At 41.1% G+C, this 21,473-nt stretch overlaps 1 protein-coding gene and 1 long non-coding RNA gene across 2 annotated transcripts in view; one reads left to right on the plus strand and one right to left on the minus strand.

Moving 5' to 3' along the window:
* Nucleotides 1-4,418: 4,418 nt before the first annotated feature.
* On the minus strand, nucleotides 4,419-11,631 carry LOC310840986 (amine sulfotransferase-like). The gene is made up of 7 exons (XM_083731484.1): nucleotides 11,499-11,631; nucleotides 9,844-9,988; nucleotides 7,864-8,072; nucleotides 6,591-6,717; nucleotides 5,842-5,936; nucleotides 5,062-5,242; nucleotides 4,419-4,912 (listed from the first exon to the last, which is right to left on the minus strand). Exons 2-7 carry the CDS (start codon nucleotides 9,983-9,985, stop codon nucleotides 4,788-4,790), a joined length of 879 nt encoding a protein of 292 aa, XP_083587610.1. The 5' UTR covers nucleotides 9,986-9,988; nucleotides 11,499-11,631; the 3' UTR covers nucleotides 4,419-4,787.
* The window catches only part of LOC310841073, a 58,789-nt gene continuing 47,279 nt past the window's right edge, over nucleotides 9,964-21,473 (plus strand). Inside the window, exon 1 of the long non-coding RNA XR_014562324.1 lies at nucleotides 9,964-10,059. This is a non-coding gene — a long non-coding RNA (uncharacterized lncRNA). The remainder of the gene's footprint in view (nucleotides 10,060-21,473) is intronic.

Below are 21,473 nucleotides of genomic sequence, written 5' to 3' on the forward strand. Positions count from 1 at the left end.
ATGTTTAAGCGCACCTGACGGAAATGAAATATCTGCGTCAACAGATGGTGGAACGCAATTTCCGTTTGCAGGAGGAAGTGTTTTGCTTCATGGTGATTAACAGCCTGAATCGGACTTACAAAACCGTTGCCAGTCAGCTTGGGTCCCTTCCAGCGAACGATTTGACCGCGGAGAGGGTCTATGCCGTGATTCTTAATGAGACTTGCTGCACTGGAAGTGAAAGATAGGGGGAGGGAAGAACGGAGTTCCAACACTCCCACTGCTGTTGCTATTGGAGAAAATGCTGTAGCGCTAAACGTTGTTCGATGTTACAATTGTGGACAGACTGGGCATCTTCAGCGGAACTGCAAGAGGCCACGTCAGCAGAAAGGAGCCAAGGTGAGCTCCACAAAGTCTGAGGCGTCAGGCAAAAGTCATACCATCTCAAAGGCAAAGACTGCAAAGGCTTTGATGTCGCTAAAAGCCACACCAGAGGTGGGAAACTTCTTTGTCCTAGACAAGTGTGTACTCAGCATATGTGTTGACACAGACAGTTATTTTCGACATTTAAGAAGCAAAGCTTCGCTGTGCAACAAGCCAACGGTCAGGAATTGGAAGCGACCGGGATTGGAACTGTGTATCTTGAAAGTCTGAACTTGACTATAAACGATGTTTACTTGGTTCCAGAGTTGAAGTTCAATCTGCTCAGCGTTTTGCAGATTGCTAAGAAGGGACTAAAACTGTCCTATGATGCTGAAAGCTGCGAGATCTACAAAGATGGAGAGTTGTATCTTTCTGCCAAAGAGAAAGATGGACTGTATTTGTTGACTTTTGATCAAAGTGATTACATGGAATGTAGTTCTTGTGATTCTAACATAATCTCTTTTGCAGGTCTGACCAAGAAGAACACCAAGAAGGTGACCTTGAGGGTCGACAGAGCATTTCAGCGGGTGTATGCTGATGTGATTGGTCCTCTAGCACCATCTAGAGGCAATGCAAAATATTACCTTGTGTGTGTGGATTCTTTCACAAATTATGTCTGGATTTATGTTTTGGAGAGACCAAAAGAAGCCTTAGAAAGGTTTAAAGAGTTTTGTGACAAGGTTAAAAATATGCATGATGCTAACATTGCTTATCTTTTCACAGATGAGAAGCCACTATTTCTTTTACAGGATTTCCAGAGGTTCCTGCAGAAGAAAGGGATAAGACACAAAATTGCTAGTTCCGAAGAAGCATGGAAAAGAGGTGTCTGTGTTAGGGTGAACAAAGAATTGCAAAAGGGAAGGCATGCGCAATTACTTAGTTCGCATCTGTCAAATGAATTCTGGGCGGAGTCGCTATTGTCATACACTTATACGTGGTTGAGAAAGGTTTCAAAAGAGTTGGGATGTTCTCCTTTTGAGAAACTGTTCCATAGAAAACCTTCAGTTGCCCATTTCAAGGTTTTTGGGTCTCATGTGAGGACAGAAACTCCAGGTGGGGTAAAGAATGCCAGAGGCATTTTTGTGGGTTATGAAAAGGGTCTCTACAGAGTAATTTTGTCTGAATCTGGTCAGGTGATTCTCACAAAATTTCTAGAGAGTGCTCCTGAACAGGAGAGAGTGATTGTTCACACATTTCCCACTGGAGATGATTCTGATGATGATGATGATGATGATGATGAGTTTGATCTTATTGAGTTCAGTAGTACTGATGATGACAGCGATAGCTCAGGGAGCTCAGTTGTAACAGTCATTGAGAGGAAATCTCACATAATGACTAGACCCTCAGAAGAGGAGGATGAACCACTGATTAAGCTTAGTACTGGTTCTCCAGAGAGTTCAGAGGCTGAACCAGAAAGCAAAGAAGAGCAGCACCTCTTACGTAGGTCTGAGAGAGCAATGAAGGGTGTACCACCAAAGAGGTATTCAAAGGAGTTTGCAAACCTAGCTATTGCATGTGTTGCTGTTGTAAACAACCAAGGACAGATTGAAACTGTGTCTGAGTCAGAGACAAAGGCACAACAGAGAGTTGCTAACCAAGGTAATGCAGAAGCACTCATTCCTTGGAAGTCACACAACCAGAGAGGTACATTGGTTAAACCAGTGGCGGGTAGTTCCAAGGGTGGAACTGAAACAACAGGGGAATGTTATAAGTATAACAACTGTTTGTTTTCTTCTCTGGATGACGCTTTGCTAGCACCATGCATTGATACTTTAGGGGGAGTATGTTAAAAAAAGCAGCAATGCAGCAGCAAGCAAAGGCTATAGCAGCCAAGTCAGCTGCTTGTGGCTGGAAAGCCAAACAGGATGTTTGTGACTGTTGCCATGGGAAGAAAGGGGCAGTCCATTCTGTACTGAGCACCGGATGTTAGCTCAGTGTGTGTGTGTCATATGACCCGTACTGGAAGTACATGGGTGGAGTTTATTCTTACTGCTGTGAAGTGCAGACATGTTTCTCTGTACTGATGTAAGAGACAGAAATAAAGGATGTAAATAGATTTCTGTCTGCTTCTTTCCCCTCCCTGGGGATACCAAAGGGGAGAGAGAAGAAACGGTGTGTTCTTCTCACACTTCTGGGAAGAATCGCCGAGACCTCGCCTGCTTATCTGCCGGGAGTAGCAGCGGGGAGGTCGACAAGGAATATCTGCCGGTGCCTACGTTGTGGCACATTCCTCTGACCCAGGTAGAATTCCAACAGTAACCTCCCCCCCTGGACCAGCACAAGCTCTGAGCTATGCTGTGCAGGGCCACCCAAGACGGACAGGTCATAGCCAAGAGTTTAGACTCAATGTGATCCACCTGGAGAAGGAACTGGCAAACCACTCCAGTATTTCCCCAAGTAAACTCCATGGACATAAAAAAGGAGAAGCTTTGAGAAGAAAGTGAGAGTTTCCAAGGCATGCTCTGGTTCATGGGGTCACGGAGAGTCGAACACATCTAAGACGACTAAACACCAACAACAAATAAAATGTAATTAATTTTATCTATGCCTTTTCATGTGATCGTGTTTCCTGTGTGAACTACAGGGGGGAGTATGTGTGTCAAATCACTTCAAGGAATATATTTGGGGTGCATTTGTCTCTTATCAAACTTCACTGCCTTGAAGTGGCATGCAGCATGTGAGTACAGATTTTTTTCTACAGCTAGCCCTGTTTTTGAATTCTGATTAATCATTGCCATCCAGTAGGAATCAAATGCTTTCGCCATCTAAAATGTTTGTGAGGCAGTTAGATAGTTCTCCCACTTATCTTTTTCAAACCCACTCAGATACACACTTGAGGGCCCTTTGCAATGTTTATCAACCTTGTGGTCAGAGGAGTTCCTCTGGAATCAGACTTTGTCACTCGTCATGCACAACCTTTCTCCAGGGGAGTGAGGCGAGGAAGCAACAAGCAGCCCTGTCCTCTGAATTAAAGCCAAATGTGTTCAAGAACACTTTTCCTCATAATAAATTTGTTCAAAGAGATTATTCAGTACCATAAAAATAAATATCTGTCCCAGCAATGAAGATTATCCACCAATTATTTGCAACACATGGATTGCTAATTGCACAAGCATTCTTCAGGGGCCAAAGGTGAGTAAGTGACAAGCAGCATACAATAAAATTGCTCTTGTAATTTTTATATTACTTGTTCTACAGTTCTGAAATTATACTATATCACACAGTTATGCACACCCAGCAATTTGGTGTAACCCACCAAAGTGACTTATCTTCACCAGGGAAATGATCAAGTAACCATATTGGTTTTGTCAGACCATTACAAGGAAATTACTTCCTGCGTGTTGTACTTCTACCAAAATGGCTTCAAATAATCACAAACATTTGTTTCAACAATCACAGTTCTCGACCAATTATTGCCAACTGTCCATTAAACTTTAATTAGTTTAATGTTAAGTAAACGTCCAGTGCCCTTCCAACGCCATAAATCTTATCTCAGCAGAGAATTTCGTGCAGCAGTTGAAGAAGGCAGGAGAGTCAGTACCTTTCAATGAAGAATCCTGGAGCAAGCACTTTGGAACTCAGGAAAAAAACTTTATTTACAAAAGAAAAACCCTGGCGATAAAGCACACATGCTTTTATCTCCGGCATAAAGAAAAGTTTACACCAAACTTAAATCATATCAGCAGACACGCACATGGCCACAAACTTAATCTGCGAGTCAGGTCAAGGGGGAGGCAGAGAGGAAACACATGGGTGAACTGACTATTTATACAAACTAACTCACATTCCTGGATGCTTAATGACTTCCAGCTGCTCAGTGATTAGAGCGACTTGTTATCTCTTAACCCTTTAGTACCAACACCAACCCACAGGCTGAAATGTTTGTCCTGATGGAATAATTGGAAGAGCATGAAGAAGAATTCCACCCACAATAAATAAATTGATGATGTGAATGAGCCGGATGATTTACATTGCCGTCTGGGACACCAATAGTTAGTTTGGTTTTTTTTAACAATAATTTTTATTAATTTTCAATTACAATAATCCAATGCTAGGCTCATTATAACAGTGCCAATTTAAAATACAATTAATAATCCCAATAGTTAGTTTGGGATTCCTTAACTTTTGCACATGGGGTCAGAAATTAGGACATGTTGGAATGCAGAATGTTGGAATGTAGAAAGAGAAGAAGTGGACGGTACAAATGTAATTGTTTTGTGGTGTTTTTCAAAAATTACAGCACATATTAGAACATTAAGGAAGCTATTAAGCCATATGAGATTTTGTTTTCTACTAACTCTTACAAATAGAGTTAGTAATAGAGTTACAAATGGATTAAATGCATACAGTGTACTGTATTTCATCCTTCCAGGTTGAAGGCAGACTCATGATTCCTTATGGATGTCCCAGCAGAACTTGAAGGGCAGCTTTTCTATTCTCTCTTTAAAAACACTGTCAAACCTTTCACTTTGAGCGACTGTCATCATGTTCTTCCAGTCTCCAACAGTGCCTGCAAGCAGATAGAAAGAACGTGCATTGTGGTGGTCAAAAAAATATGCATACCTCCAGATATATTCCATCCCTAGATGCAATTGTCAGGTGAATATGTCAGGAATTCTGTAAGCAGCACCAAGTCAGTGTGATCTACCATTAACTTACCTTTCCGAAGAAAATGTCCTTTGAGGTGATCCATGAGACCCGGTGGCAAGAACTCATAGTTTGCCCTGGGATCTGCTTTCATTTTATTAAATGTAGCCTGATCCACAACAGCATCCACTTCCTTTTCCGTCAGTCTCTTTCCCAGGAAGTTGCATAATTTCAATACACAGCTTCTCAGATCCTGAAATGGAACATGGTTTTAATGTCAGGCCATCCACAATAGAGAAACCTGACAGCTTAGAGACTAAAACTCATGGAAGAGGCAGTAATACAAGCAGGGGAAACAAGCAGCCTGGATCTTTCTTTGCCTAGTTTGGAATAATTGCCATTGCATCATATTGCACTTTCATTGTTATGGTACTTTTATTCCATGAGCCATGCAGAATGCATTATATTATGGGGCAGCTCTTTCAACTAAGTCCACAAGTAAATAAATAAATGTCCCTGTTGCAGACACAAGGGAGGTTCTGTGACATCTCTCCTCAGCATCAGAGGGCCTGTGAAATGACACATCTTGCTTGAAATGACACTTTATTTATAGCCCCATAATCCCTCAGGGGAATTGGTTATATGCACTGTTTGCTGTCTAGGGTCTGAAAAGCTGCTCCTGAATCCATGGCCTGCTCGGCTTTGAAAAATCTTTAGGAAAGGAAGCGAGACTAGCAGGGGAAGAAGCAGCTGAGGGCACTTGAATAATCAAATTGCTTCCTTCCTTCATTTTGTAAAGGAGAGTTTTGATGGATGTTTAATATCAGACTGGATAGCATTTTGATAACTTACCTTCTTCATTTCTTCATAGGTAAGAAACAGAATATTGAAGTCATCCTTGTGAGAGTACCAGCCTTCCACATGGTCCAGCCATAAACATGGAATTACTGACGTGAGAAAAGTTGGCATAAAATGTATATCTGATTATTTTTTGAAAAATATTCAGAGAGAAGCAGTACAAACATATAAACTCCATTAAAACAATTTAAAGGAATCATTTTAACAACCAGCAGTGGAACAGACCGTTAAACAGAAGCTGAATTAATACCAACCAACCTCAGCAAACACTTTCTCAGAGAAGGTATTTGCAGAAGAGTTCTGCATTTTAAGGCTCACTGCAGATCTTCCCAACCCAATGTGATGGGAGAGTGATGGGTGGGCTGAGATCAGTCTAGCCTTCCTCCAGCTCCCTTCCTTCCCACTCTTGAATTTTCCTTATATGGTGTGGAAATTAATACTTGCAACATTTAGAGACACTGTCTGGGTTTCTGACTTAACTTGACACAAATCTCTACACTTGATTTGGTGTGGAAGTTAACATTTGCAACATAAAATGCAACATAAAATGGTGTAGTAGGATTCTCAGTTGTAGACTCTTTGTGGTGGATGGATGTGGAATTTCCTCAGAATAACCTATGGCATCAGACATGGCATTCTGAAAATGATCCTTATCACACAGAGAATTTCTTTAGTCTGTTGTCAAAGGCGATAAAGATGATGGGGCAAGAGTGATTCGTTTTAGAGTAGCAATTCATCCTTACCCTTCCCAGCCAAAAACCTCTCCATGAAAATTCCAAAATCTTCTACTTCTTCTAATCTGACTGCAGTTTTGGAAAAATAGTAATAGGAAACCAAGACATCCTTTGGGTTTCTGGCCACATAAACAACCTGCAGGAATAACAACATATTCTTTTGATTCCTGGTCTTATTTTTTCTACTGTTTCTTTTGTTTTGCTTCTATAGTTATTTCTGTTGTTGTGAAATGTGCCGGTAAAAAAGTTGTTGAAGTGGGATATATATGCATAAAATAATAAATGGATGGATCTCAGATATCTCTTCTTGTGGATTCTTGGTGCTTCCAAGTTGCTTTACAGCCCTGGCAGCGTCACACTGTTTTGCAGCATGCATGTCAAATGCAGTGCAATCCTATGGTGTCAAATGAGCTTATTCTTATTAAGTGTGTTAGATGGCACCCTTGTAACGAATGCCGTGTTCTGAATGGGCCGCAAGACAGCTGAAGACCACCACATAAAATGGATGCTGATGAGGAACTATTCATAAATTGTGCTGATCAAAGAGTGAATGGAATGTGCATGTTCTGGCAAAAGTACTGTACCTGCAAGGAACATAAAGACTGGCTGTGCAATGCTAGTTACAAACAATGAGTATCGTACTGTGCCAAAAGTTACAGAAGACCAGGCACAAAGCATGAGAGTTGTGATATGCCAAGAACATGCTAATGGTGGAGGACTGTAGAACATGTCAAAGGCAATGAGAAATGCCAATATTCAGATGTGCATCAAAAAGGACTATAGAAGATCAGGCTTTTCAGGAGGGTTGGTGTGTCGGACGCAGCAGGGATCCCACTGTCTGTCCACCAATCCAGAAGAAGAGTGGTGAGTGTATGTGTGATTGTGTGAGTGACTGAGTGCATGTTCCCTTATCTTGTTATGTGTTCTGCTTGTTAATCAATAAAGCAATGTTATGTAGAAATTCCAATATATTGGTTGTCTGACTGCTTACTTGTGTTCTGCCTTAAGTGCACTGAATCTCAGATAAAAGAACCTGTTATATTCTTAACACCCTCCAGGACTTTTACTATAGTGGAGCATAAACTCTGTGCTGTTTAGGAGTCATGGGAATTATTCCAAGCTCAGGGTGCACAGAGCATTATTCATTCATATGGACAAAGGAATTGCAGTAGGATGAACTGCCCTCAAAAACGGAGAAATGTTAATGGAAACTGAGATGTTCATTTAAAGAAGGCAAGACAAACACTGAATATGATCAAATAATCAATGTGCTGTTTCCTACTTTTGCTCTTCTGTTCCTTAAGCCTTTGGGTACTAAATAGTAGGGTAGATGGGAAGCAAAGAGGCGAGGTGATGGACGACTGACGTAATCCACTTTGCGGATATTGTACTCCAGCCATGGAGCCCTGTCTAGTAAGTCGACTTTTTCGGTTCCATCTCGGTGACCTTCATGATAAATCAAGCTCAAAATATTTTGAGTCCATATTGTGCCTATAAACGAGATTAAGTTTACTTGATTTCATTCATATGGGGATGCGGTTGGCACTGCGGTCTAAACCACAGAGCCTAGGGCTTGCTGATCAGAAGGTCGTGGTTCGGATCCCTGTGACGGGGTGAGCTCCCGTTGCTCGGTCCCAGATCGTGCCCACCTAGCACATCAAAAGCACATCAAATTGCAAGTAGATAAATAGGTACCGCTCCGACAGGAAAGTAAACAGCATTTCTGTGAGCTGCTCTAGTTTGCCACATGACCCGGAAGCTGTCTGTGGACAAACATCGGCTCCCTCGGCCTATAGAGCGAGATGAGTGTCTCTGCATCAAAGAGCTTACTATTTGAATTGCAACACTGAAAAGAAATAAGAGAGAGGAAGGGAATCAACACAGCAAGCAGAGGCAGATTTAGGTACCTGGCTGCACAGGCTGCCAACAATATGATGTCAAATAGAAGGTGAGAGGTGGGGGGCACCAAACCTTGGTGTCACACAGACCACCCCTGAAATAGGGGCAGCAAAGGGTGAATGAGGAACATTAACCAAGGCTTCCTTTCCATTGTGGATGAAAGAGGGAATTTCAGCTAAAGGCTTCATAGAATTTGAGGATTTGGGAAGACAGAACAAAATTTGCTAATAAGATCCTTTATTGTTCAGAAAGCTACCAAAAACTTTATTCCAGATTCTTCCCAGAACATTATACAAATGATATTCAAAGTCCAGGAAATTTAAAAAAAGTTGTCTGTTCTCCAAAGTGCAGTGGTACCTCGGGTTACATACACTTCAGGTTACAGACGCTTCAGGTTACAGACTCCACTAACCCAGAAATAGTCCCTCGGGTTAAGAACTTTGCTTCAGGATGAGAACAGAAATTGGGCAGCGGCAGTGCAGCGGCAGTGGCAGTGCAGCGGCAGCGGGAGGCCCCATTAGCTAAAGTGGTGCTTCAGGTCAAGAACAGTATCAGGTTAAGAACAGACCTCCGGAACGAATTAAGCTCTTAACCTGAGGTACCACTGTACTTTGATTCAGTGGATTCAAACCATGATTTTTTATCAATGCTTTCTAGGAACAGAAATGTTGACAAATGGCCAGTGAGACAAACATAATAGGCAAAAGGCAGTTGCAGAAGCCTTTCTTCATGTCACCCAAGTCCTATACAATGCAGAACTTCCCCCCTCTCTCCTCTCCCACTCCTGGTTATTGTGTCTTCCCCACCCCACCAACCCTCCAAGGCAGATTTGGGGAACACTGGGGACACAAGTGGAGAGAAGAGTGAAGGAAGTTCTGGTGTGGAAGTGGAAGTTATTGCATGTAGGGCACAACTGCATTGGATATGGACCCCTGCTATTATTGGCAAAACTGTGGCAGATAAATGCTGAAATAAAGAATCACGGGATGAGAAGTTTTTAAGAAAAGAATTTATCAACTCTATTTGACAAACACATACAAAATCCTAAAAGTCAGTGAATACAATAAATCCCTTGCAACCAAATTTGAATGTTTTTGATGTGTATTTATGTTGTTTTCAAAACCTCAAACAGGTTGACACTGGTGGAAAAGTCATTATTTCATCTCTTTTTTTGAAACAAAATAAAACATGGCCCAGTTCACCTTTATGAAACCAGGTAAGTTTCATACTACACACATTGACCTCAAGCTTGCATTTGGTTTTAATCTTGCGTTAGGATAATACAGATACTATGTAGATATATGTGGGTATGGGTCAGGGTTGAATTGAAATTGTGGTTCTTCCTATGAAAAGGTACTCTTACCTGATTTTGGATAAGTGACTAAAAATACATCACTGTCTCTTATTTCAAAATCCTCCAGGGAATCTAAGTACTCCGCTGAAGCCAAACGTGGCTGGAAATAACATCCTTTGTATGTTAAAAGGTATTTCTCGTCTGGTTGCATTGCCTGTCTAAGAATAAATAGAAGGGAATAGTTACCTCTATTATGCGACAATGGGAAATCACAAAGAAATAGAGGTGTCAACATAAAGGTCCATCATTTAAAGAACAGAGACTTGACCCATCATTGAGGCAACAAAGCATTCCCCCCCTGCTTTAAGTGTTTCTTAAAATGGTCTGGTTTCAACTCAAAGCTGGCTTTGCCCTACACAATAAGGCTTTTCTCTCTCACCCTGATATAGTTATTTCTCAAGTGCATGTGTGCAGCATGCAAAATAGCAGCCCTTGGCCTCACTTTATGCTGCCTGGCATCATAGTTTGGTCAGTGCTGCTATCCTGACACTCATTCTTGTACTCAGAGGAGGTGGGGAGGAAGCAAAACTGCTCCCTGTAAATTGATCTAGGGGAAATGAAAGACGGAATCTGTTGGGAACTCTTGCCAATTCCTCCTGGGTTCTTGATCAGCTTCAAGAAATTGGGGTGACGAATTTTCCGGGCTTCCTGGGACCAAACCATAGATGTGCCTGGGGACCACAGGGTGGCAAAGAGAAAGGTATTCTTCACCGCCCATCTGGCTTCCATTGCCAGCTCTGGCTGAAACTGCTGCTGGAATGTGGTGCCCAAGGACGTTCCATGGAGGGAATGCTGCCCTCAGCTTCATCTATGATAATACAGAGAGTTGGCTAGACATACAATGGGCCCTCTAGGGCAGGCGTTCCCATACTGAGACACCACTGCCAAGATAGATTTTCCTCTCTTTTTTTGTCTCCCCCCTACCTCGCCCCCACACCAAATTCTCTCCCCACGCATAGTGTCTGACAAGGAAAGCACTTGCAAGGGTGGGCTCAGTGCATGATATGAGGAGGCGGGGAATTGTTCTGGGGAAAAGTTCAAGGCTCCGTTGGGTGCTGAGGAAACCAAAGTTGTCGCCAGTTGTCGCCAGGCCTTTTATACCTGTTAGGACATTTCAGGCCATAATATAGAATATGATGCATGACATCAAGATATACCACCTTGTGTTATTATAGATGAATGGGTGCTTTATAAACATTTAAATAAAAATAAAATCCATTGCTTAAAAGTGATAAAGAAATAAAGTGCCATGAAGCCAGAAAAATCACTTTAATTCTCTATATAAGTCTTGTGTTTCATTGCTAAGAAATGCAACAATCATTTAGTGGAAAACATTGTATGTCCAAAATAGTAACAAGAAAAATACTCCGTTTGATTTTCCAAGATATAAATTAAGGGTTGTATCCCATGCCGAATGAGCAGGGTTCCACTTGCACAATGGGAGTTCACATTCAGTCCCCTCAAAATAACTATTAATCTCTGGTAACACAAATGTTGCATTCTGTGTGACACCATAAAATAATATGAACTGTGAAAAGAGTTTCCATGCATCTGATGAAATACCTTATTGCCCCTCAGAACTCTTGCAAGAAAGAGTAGATTAGTTGTTTGTCATTCAGTAGTCCTGCTTTTCCCTGGAAAGTTTAATTTACAAGAAAACTTACCTACCTTTTGTTTTTAGAGTCAAAAAGTGTGCAAGAGAGAGGGAGAGACCGATTTCTTCTGTAGCTTGGAGTATTTCAGCTTTTCAAGGCTCACGTTCAGAGCTCTGCAGGAAACTGCTTTATAGAATTCTGTTAACTAATAAGAGTTTGATTAAATCGATGGCTCCTCCTTAGTAAATAATTCCTGGCAAGTTATGCAAGAAAAGAACGGTAACTCAGGAGCATTGAGGCACATAATCTAAAGAACAACATGGGAAGAATTTGTTTCTTTACATAAGCAACAGCCAATATCAACAGTGGTCTTCGTCCGTTTAAGAAATAAATGCAGTATTACCTCACCTCAGGTCCACTAGTAGAAAATGGGCTCAAATGGTAAGAGAGACCTGAGATTCACCAATGGATGTCTATTTGTACACACATGCCTGCACTGTTTTACACCCCAATAACACCAACTTTAACTCCAAAATAGTCCCTATTTGTTTTAATAAAACTTAGTAAATAATTAGCACTGGTTGTTTTAGAAATCTATCCAAGAAAAGTAGCAATCTTTTTCATTAGCACACAGCTTATCTGAGATCAAATATGACTCATGTCCAAGAATAAACTTTCAAATTCAATATATTGGCAGCAATCTTTCCCACCCTTCAAAGATTTTGAAGGATTTTCAGAGTCCACATCAAGATGGACACCTAGCTCCCAGTCATTTTAGTCAGAATTCCATGAAAGCTATTTCCCAGTAAACAATGCCACATGCAGAAACGGCTCATTTTGTTTTTGTTTATCATCTAAAGCTAATGTTTTCAGGAATACCATTGCATAGAAAATGCACTTGATGTCTTCCTGTGTTCTCCTTGCTACTGTCCAAATGTATTCTGCAATCCCCTTTCAATGTTTTGGGCTTGGGCAGCTCCACAACTTTGTCTACCTCCTGTACCTCAGCTTTCCCCCCACAAAATCACAGGGGTTTTATTTATACAGCACTCCTGAGATTGTGAAATTGCAGTTTATTTTATGACTGCAGGGTTTTTTTTGTTTTTTTTAAAATATTTATTAAGAATTTTTATAAGAGAAAAGCATAAATAACAAACAACATTGCTTATATCATACACAAAATTTCATAACTTGTTTGGACTTCCTCACGTCTCCTGCTCCCACTTACATTGTTAAAAAGTTTTTTCAAGCAAATTATCATCTTGTTTACAATCTTATATCCACTCGTTTAAATATAATCTGATAGTTCTCCCAAAGGATTTGTCTTTTCCTTAATCTCACTTATCATCTAATTTCAATCTAGTTTAGTGGTGGCCAATTATTTATGATCAAGCATCCTTCTTAACATTCAATCAAATTACAATATTTTTGTAAATAAGTTTTAAATTTCTTCCAATCTTCTTCCATCCTTTCTTCTCCCAGGTCTCGGATTCTGCCGGTCATCTCTGCCAGTTGCATATAGTCTATCAGCTGCATCTGCCATTCTTCCAGTGTGGGTAGATCTTGAGTCTTCCAATTCTTGGCAATGAGTATCCTTGCTGCTGTTGTTGCATACATAAAAAATGTTCGGTCCTTCTTTAACACCCTCTGTCCGACAATACCCAAGAGGAAGGCCTCTGGTTTCTTGGTGAAGGTATACTTAAATACCTTTTTCAGCTCATTATATATCATTTCCCAGAAGGCCTTCACTTTAGGGCAGGTCCACCAGAGGTGAAAGAATGTTCCTTCATTTTCCTTACATTTCCAACATTTATTATCAGACGAATGGTATATTTTGGCAAGTTTAACTGGGGTCATGTACCATCTATATATCATTTTCATTACATTTTCCTTCAAAGCATTACATGCAGTGAAGTTCAGCCCAGTGGTCCACAACCTTTCCCAGTCCTCAAACATGATGTTATGCCCAATATCCTGTGCCCACTTTATCATAGCAGATTTAACCAGTTCGTCTTGTGTATTCCATTTTAACAGCAAGTTATACATTCTTGATAGTACCTTAGTCTTTGGTTCTAACAGTTCTGTCTCCAACTTCGATTTCTCCACCTGGAACCCTAGTTTTTTGTCATTTTTAAAAACTTCTTTAATCTGGGCGTAATGTAACCAGTCTCGCACTTTACCCTCCATTTTCTCCAAACTCTGCAATTTCCAATTGTCACCGTCTTTTTCTAATATTTCCCAATATTTTGGCCGGGTTTTTTATTTCAAATGATGGCAAATCTCAGCTGTGCAGGGCCACCCAAGCCGGACAGGTCATAGCCAAGAGTTTAGACTCAATGTGATCCAGCTGGAGAAGGAACTGGCAAACCACTCCAGTATTTCCCCAAGTAAACTCCATGGACATAAAAAAGGAGAAGCTTTGAGAAGAAAGTGAGAGTTTCCAAGGCATGCTCTGGTTCATGGGGTCACGGAGAGTCGAACACATCTAAGACGACTAAACAACAACAACAAATAAAATGTAATTAATTTTATCTATGCCTTTTCATGTGATTGTGTTTGCTGTGTGAACTACAGGGGGGAGTATGTGTGTCAAATCACTTCAAGGAATATATTTGGGGTGCATTTGTCTCTTATCAAGTTTCACTGCCTTGAAGTGGCATGCAGCATGTGAGCACCGATTTTTTTCTACAGCTAGCCCTGTTTTCAGATTCTGATTAATCATTGCCATCCAGTAGGAATAAAATGCTTTCACCATCGAAAATGTTTGTGAGGCAGTTAGATAGTTCTCCCATTTATCTTCTTCAAACCCACTCAGATACACTTGAGGGCCCTTTGCAATGTTTATCATCCTTGGGGTCAGAGGAGTTCCTCTGGAATCAGACTTTGTCACTCGTCTTGCACAACCTTTCTCCAGGGGAGTGAGGCGAGGAAGCGAAATGCAGCCCTGTCCTCTGAATTAAAGCCAAATGTGTTCAAGAACACTTTCCCTCATAATAAATTTGTTTAGGAACGAAGCGTTCAAAGAGATTATTCAGTACCATAAAAATAAATATTTGTTGCAGCAATCACAGTTTTCCCCCAATTATTTGCAACACATGGATTGCTAATTGCACAAGCATTCTTTCAAGGGCCAAAGGTGAGTAAGTGACAAGCAGCATAAAATAAAATTGCTTTTGTAATTTTTATGTTAGTTTTTCTACAGTTCTGAAATTATACTATATCACACAGTTATGCACACCCAGCAATTTGGTGTAACCCACCAAAGTGACTTATCTTCACCAGGGAAATGATCAAGTATCCATATTGGTTTTGTCAGACCATTACAAGGAAATTACTTCTTGCCTGTTGTACTTCTACTCAAAATGGCTTCAAATAATCACAAACATCTGTTTTAACAATCACAGCAACAAATGTGCAACAAATGGATTGACAGATACTACAACATATGCACCCCCTGTTCTAGAGAAGGATCTGAGCAAGCAAATCTGTTCAGAATACTGCTTGCTTTCTTGCTTACAACACAGCTTTAGATGGATTGCAGCAAATCTCTCGAGATCTGCACCATTGGTAGACACATGCAAGACAGAGAAAATTTCTGGAATCAGACTCGGTTCACCATTGATGTTCCAGCAGAACCTGAAGAGGAGCCTTTCCATCTGCTCCTGAAAAACACTTTCAAAGCTTTCATTTTTTTGCAATGGCCATCATGTTTTCCCAGTCTCCAAGCGTGCCTGGCACTGTGGTAGTCAAATAGATAGTTGTAACGCCAGGTTGTCATAAAATGCCATCCCTAGTTGCTGCACAGAATCCGGCACCTTTATTGGGAGGTTCCAAGATCAACATGCACATTCTTTTAGTGTAATGTCTCCAGATCAGAGTTGCCCAAAGCAGCCTCTGAGCTGGTTCCTGTGCTGCATGTTCTCACCAGCCCTCTGTTGCCTTCCTTCACTTCTGCACTCTGTTCACTTCTGAACAGAGAAGCTGCTGTTGCAATTGTGCTTAATTGCTGTTGCTAACCATCCAGAGGCAGGAATGCTGACCCCCCCCCCCCATGACTCAAGAGCTGGGGGTGGGGGCAAGGAGGAGGAGAAAAACCAGAGACGCTTGTTGCTTCTGCTAGCCTGACTGGACAAAGGAGAAAAGTTAGTCTACCTGCACGGCGTAGCAGGGTACTGTATTTTTGCACAAATGCTCTCCTCCATTTGCACATTAGTTCATTTATCACTCCTCAAGTGTGCTGCCTTCTCAGCATAAAGCACAATTGGTGGCTTTGGTATGTTTTACTGGGAAGTAACTCCCTTTGGTGAACGAGGCTTCCTTCCTAATGAGGAAAAGGGATGACAAAAAGGGAATCTCTCCTTGCCCTCCAATTTCCCACAGCCACTACTGGTCTGCTTGTCATCACTGGGCTGTTATTAACATACAGCAACCATAAGACAAAAATATAAAATACAAAATGCATCAACAAAATAGAATCACAACACCACTGGACACCTTATATTTGCAGCAAATTGAAATTCCTGGAGACTCCTTTAACACAAGGTTGACAAAACATGTTATGTTGAGAGTTGTGAGCCTGTACAAACTTAAGGAGTATTTGTTGCTTGCTGTTATTGCATATCCTTATCTTGCTTTTCCTCCAAGGAGATCAAGGCTGGGTACATTGCTTTGTTATTCTGTGGGGCATATCAGGATTATTCAACATTTCAGTTAAAGCAGAGAACCTGCTTTTCTGGCTCCATGCATGTTGACTTTTTCTTTATTTTTATTTTTTTTAATAATATTTATTAAGGTTTTAAGGGCTACAAAAATAAAAAATAAAAACATCATATTAAATACCAACAAAAACGACACATCATAATAAGAGAAAAAAGAGAAAAAAGAAAAAACAAGGAAAAATAAGAAGACAGAAAAATAAAATCCATTTTAAAAAAACGCACTTCGAATCTTCCCATAACTTATCTTTCGTTAGCCTGTTTCCTTGACCTCCTCACACCTCCCTTTTTTTGTATTCTAGTTCAGTTAACTATTTCAGCAAATCCTTTCCATCTTTTCCAATTTTTATCCTGTAATTTATCTTAATATAATATAACTTTACTTTCCCTCCTTTCACCAATTAACAGCCTATTTTTTCCTAATCCTTTACTTTCTCTATTTTCTATCATATAATAAATAACATATTTTTTAACCTTATTTCCCATTAAGACTAAAATACTTATATATACTTAACTTCTTATAACATTTCTGCTAAATCCATAAAATATCATTCCACCATTTTTCTAGCAGTCATTACTTTTACAATATTTCTAAATATAAACTTTAAATTTTCCAGTCTTCTTCCACCATCTCCTCTCCCTGGTTTCAGATTATGCCAGTCCTTTCCATCAGTTCCATATAGTCCATCAACCTGGAGATCTTATGTCCGAGGCTCTTAACTCTTTTCCAAGTCCATTCTGCAGATCTTCTTCATATTCTTTAATGCTAAGGAGCAAATCTCTGGAAAACTCCAACCTAACAGTACTTTTATTCCTTCTGGACAGTTCAGCCAATAGGTAAAAGGCAGTTGCAGAATCCTTTCTTCATGTCACCCAAGTCCTAAATGCCTATACAATGCAGAACTTCCCCTCTCTCTCTTCTCCCACTCCCGGTTAAAAACTGATTTGGTGCTTCTTGTAGAATCCCCTACAGATTCACCTGATATTTACACTGATATGTGATAGCTACCAAGTAATGGTGATTTCATTTTTCCAGTCTTCATGAAGCTCTCAGTTTCTGTTATTTCCTAATTTTAGAGTTGTTCTATTATGTACTTCCCCTGTTGTTTTTTCCTTGTTCTAAATAGGAGGTTTTCTTCGCAAATGTAATTTATGGTACATTAAACTGACATATTCACCTGACAATTGCATCTAGGGATGGAATATATCTGGAGGTATGGATATTTATTTGACCACCACAATGCATGTTCTTTCTGTCTGCTTCCTGGGCCAGGCACTGTCGGAGACTGGAAGAACATGATGACAGTCGCACAAAGTGAAAGGTTTGACAGCGTTTTTAAGGAGAGAATGGAAAAGCTGCCCATCAAGTTCTGCTGGGACATCCATGAGGAATCATGAGTCTGCCTTCAGCCTGGAAGGATGAAATAAAGTGCACTGTATGCATTTAATACAGCCCTATTTATAAGAATTCAGCAGAATATTCTCATGTGGCTTAATAGCTTCCTAATGTTCAAATATGGGCATTAATGTTTTTAAAACACCACAATAACATTACATGTCCACTTCTTCTCTTTCTACATTCCAACATGTCCTAATTTCTGACCCCATGTGCAAAAGTTAAGGAATCCCAAGATATCTATTGGGATTAGTAATTGTGTTTTAATTTGGCAGTGAGAGGACCACTGGATTATTACAATTGAAATTTAATAAAAAATGTTCTTAAAAAAAGCAAACTAACCAACTATTGGTGTCCCAGATGCACTGGCGGAGGAAGCAGGCTGTGGGCCACTCCGGATGTCATGCCTGAGGGGGGTCACCTTACTGTGCTGCCCCCCCAAAGATGCTCACTGCTTGCCGTGGGTGGCACCCCCCTGATATGCTCACCCCGCACCCGGGTGCCAGAGCAACTACCTCTGCTTCTGCCCAGACAGCAATGTAAATCATCCCACTCACTCATGTCATCTATTTATTTGTTGTTTGTGGAATTCAACTTCACTCTCTTCCACTCATTCCATCAGGACAAACATTCCAGCCTGCTGGTTGGCACATCCCCTCCTCACCTTCATTCCTTCTGCACTGTTCTTGGGGTTCTCCTGACACCCAAAGAGTGAATTTTGAGGGTGCGTGGGGAATATGTGGGGAGAAGTGGGGGAAATGCACAGTGTATGTTTGATGTCCATAGCAATCTCCTTCATGGGTCAGATTGAAAAGGAGGAATTTCCATCGGGATCATGGAGCAGAGAGAAAGGGTTAAAGCAAATTTTGGATGACATAGAACCTGGATCAGAAGTTCCCACTGCTACTTTTAAATCTTAAGAAATGATGTCATGAGTTCCATGGAGACATCACAGAGGGAATGGTTGGATCCTGAAAATCAATGGGAGGAGCACAGGAGGGTGGGGCTGAATAAACCTGGGGAAGGTCTTAACCAGATGCAAGTGGTGAAATGAGGATCCCAAGAAGCGTCTGAGCCCAGGGAGAAGGCCAGTAGCCTAGAGGACAGAGAGGCACCAAGCGGGTTGGCAGAAAAATGTTCTGCCCCTGTAACATTGGACATTCCAAACCAGGCACCACCTGCTGTGGAACAAGCTTGGTGCCTCTTCCAGTCAGCAAGAAGCCTTCTCCTTCAGAGGAGAGAACTAGAGTAAATTGGATGCTGAGCCATTGCCAATGCTGCCTCCATCTCCAAGGACACACAGATGCTAACACATGCAAAAATCCTTGCAGACCCAACCCACCTGTAGGGATGCCTGTTTGCTTGCTTGTCTCCTTAGAGAGCTTAGTCCAGGGTCCATTTAGTCCAGGGTCCAACCTAGACCTGAGAGCAGCGATCAAACACATCAAGCCCTGGGCAAGTTCTCAGGAGCTCAGAGGGGCACATCACTAGTCCCAGCCTGACCCCACTGCCCATCTCTGAGAAACTGGGCTGGAGTTGACAGCAAAGCAGTGAAGAAGCCCTCTGCTTCCTACCCCCGCAATCTATGTCAAGAAAGACTTCTTATGCCATCTTGTTGCATGCCACCCCAAGTTTGAGCAGTGCAAGATCCCAGGGGTTCCAAGTGCTCTGAGGTACGGCAGGTAGACAAAGTTGCGGAGCTGCCCAAGCCGACGACATTGAAAGTGTTTTGCAGGATAAATTTAGACAGTTTAGCAAGGAGAACATAGGAGGCCATCAAGTGTAATTTTTATGCAAAGTTATTCCTGAAAACATTAGCTTTAGATGATAAACAAAAACAAAATGAGCCATTTCTGCATGTGGCATAGTTTACTGGGAAATAGCTTTCATGGAATTCTGACTAAAATGACTGGGAGCTGTCCATCTCAATGTGGACTCTGAAAATCCTTCAGAATCTTTGAAGGGTGGGAAAGATTGCTGCCAATATATTGGATTTGAAAGTTTATTCTTGGGCTTGAGTCATATTTGATCTCAGATATGCTGTGTGCTAATGAAAAAGGTTGCTACTTTTCTTGGACAGATTTCTGAAACAACCAGTGCTAATTAGATGTAATACTGCATTTATTTGTTAAACAAACAAAGACCACTGTTGATATTGGCTGTTGCTTGTGTAAAGAAACAAATTCTTCCCCTGTTGTTCTTTACATTTTGTGCCTCGATGCTCCTGTGTTACCGTTCTTTTCTTGCATAACTTGCCAGGAATTATTTACTAAGGAGGAGCCATCGATTTAATCAAACTCTTATTAGTTAACAGAATTCTATAAAGCAGTTTACTGGAGAGCTCTGAACGTGAGCCTTGAAAAGCTGAAATACTCCAAGCTACAGAAGAAATCGGTCTCTCCCTCTCTCTTGCACACTTTTTGACTCTAAAAACAAAAGGTAGGTAAATTTTCTTGTAAATTAAACTTTCCAAGGAAAAGCAGGACTACCGAATGACAAACAACTAATCTACTCTTTCTTGCCAGAGTTCTGAGGGGCAATAAAGTATTTCATCAGATGCATGGAAACTCTTGTCACAGTTCATATTATTTTATGCTGTCACACAGAATGCAACATTTGTGTTACCAGAGATTAATAGTTATTTTGAGGGGACTGAATGTGAACTCCCATTGTGCAAGTGGAACCCTGCTCATTCGGCATGGGATACAACCCTTAATTTATATATTGGAAAATCAAATGGAGTATTTTTCTTGTTACTATTTTGGACATACAATGTTTTCCACTAAATGATTGTTGCATTTCTTAGCGATGAAACACAAGACTTATATAGAGAATTAGAGTGATTTTCAGGCTTCATGGTACTTTATTTCTTTATCACTTTTAAGCAATGGATTTTATTTTTATTTAAATGTTTATAAAGCACCCATTCATCTATAATAACACAAGGTGGTATATCTCGATGTCATGCATCATATTCTATATTATGGCCTGAACTGTCCTAACAGGTATAAAAGGCCTGGCGACAACTGGCGACAACTTTGGTTTCCTCAGCACCCAACGGAGCCTTGAACTTTCGCCCAGAACAATTCCCCGCCTCCTTATACCATGCACTGAGCCCACCCTTGCAAGTGCTTTCCTTGTCAGACGCTACGTGGGAGGAGAGAAATTGGCGCAAGGAGGAGACAAAAAAAGAAAGGGATATTTTGGCAATGGTGTCTCAGTATGGGAACGCCGGCCCTAGAGGGCCCATTGTATGTCTAGCCAACTCTCTGTATTATCATAGATGAAGCTGAGGGCAGCATTCCCTCCATGGAACGTCCTTGGGCACCACATTCCAGCAGCAGTTTCAGCCAGAGCTGGCAATGGAAGCCAGATGGGCGGTGAAGAATACCTTTCTCTTTGCCACCCTGTGGTCCCCAGGCACACCTATGGTTTGGTCCCAGGAGGCCCGGAAAATACGTCACCCCAATTTCTTGAAGCTGATCAAGAACCCAGGAGGAATTGGCAAGAGTTCCCAACAGAGTCTGTCTTTCATTTTCCCTGGAACCATTTCCAGGGAGCAGTTTTTGCTTCCTTCCCACCTCCCCTGAGTACAAGAATGAGTGTCAGGAAAGCAGCACTGACCAAACTATGATACCAGGCAGCATAAAGTGAGGCCAAGGGCTGTTATTTTGCATGTTGCACACATGCAGTTGAGAAATAACTATGTCAGGGTGAAAGAGAAAAGCCTTATTGTGTAGGGCAAAGCCAGCTTTGAGTTGAAAGCAGCACCATTTTAAAATACATTTAAAGCAGGGTTTATTTCCCAGTAAACAATGCCACATGCAGAAACGGCTCATTTTGTTTTTGTTTATCATCTAAAGCTAATGTTTTCAGGAATACCGTTGCATAGAATATGCACTTGATGTCTTCCTGTGTTCTCCTTGCTACTGT

The sequence above is a fragment of the Podarcis gaigeae genome (assembly GCF_964106915.1).
Source record: "Podarcis gaigeae genome assembly, chromosome: 3".
In the NCBI taxonomy this organism is placed as follows: Eukaryota; Metazoa; Chordata; class Lepidosauria; order Squamata; family Lacertidae; genus Podarcis; species Podarcis gaigeae.

Excerpts from the sequence above, each read along its gene's own strand:
- LOC310840986 (XM_083731484.1), bottom strand. The coding sequence starts at position 9,985 with ATGCAACCAGACGAGAAATACCTTTTAACATACAAAGGATGTTATTTC. Across the intron at positions 6,718-7,863 it reads TAAGGAACAGAAGAGCAAAA|GTTGTTTATGTGGCCAGAAA; the intron begins GTAGGAAACAGC and ends TTATTCCTGCAG. Across the intron at positions 5,937-6,590 it reads GAGGTTTTTGGCTGGGAAGG|TAATTCCATGTTTATGGCTG; the intron begins GTAAGGATGAAT and ends TTCTCACGTCAG.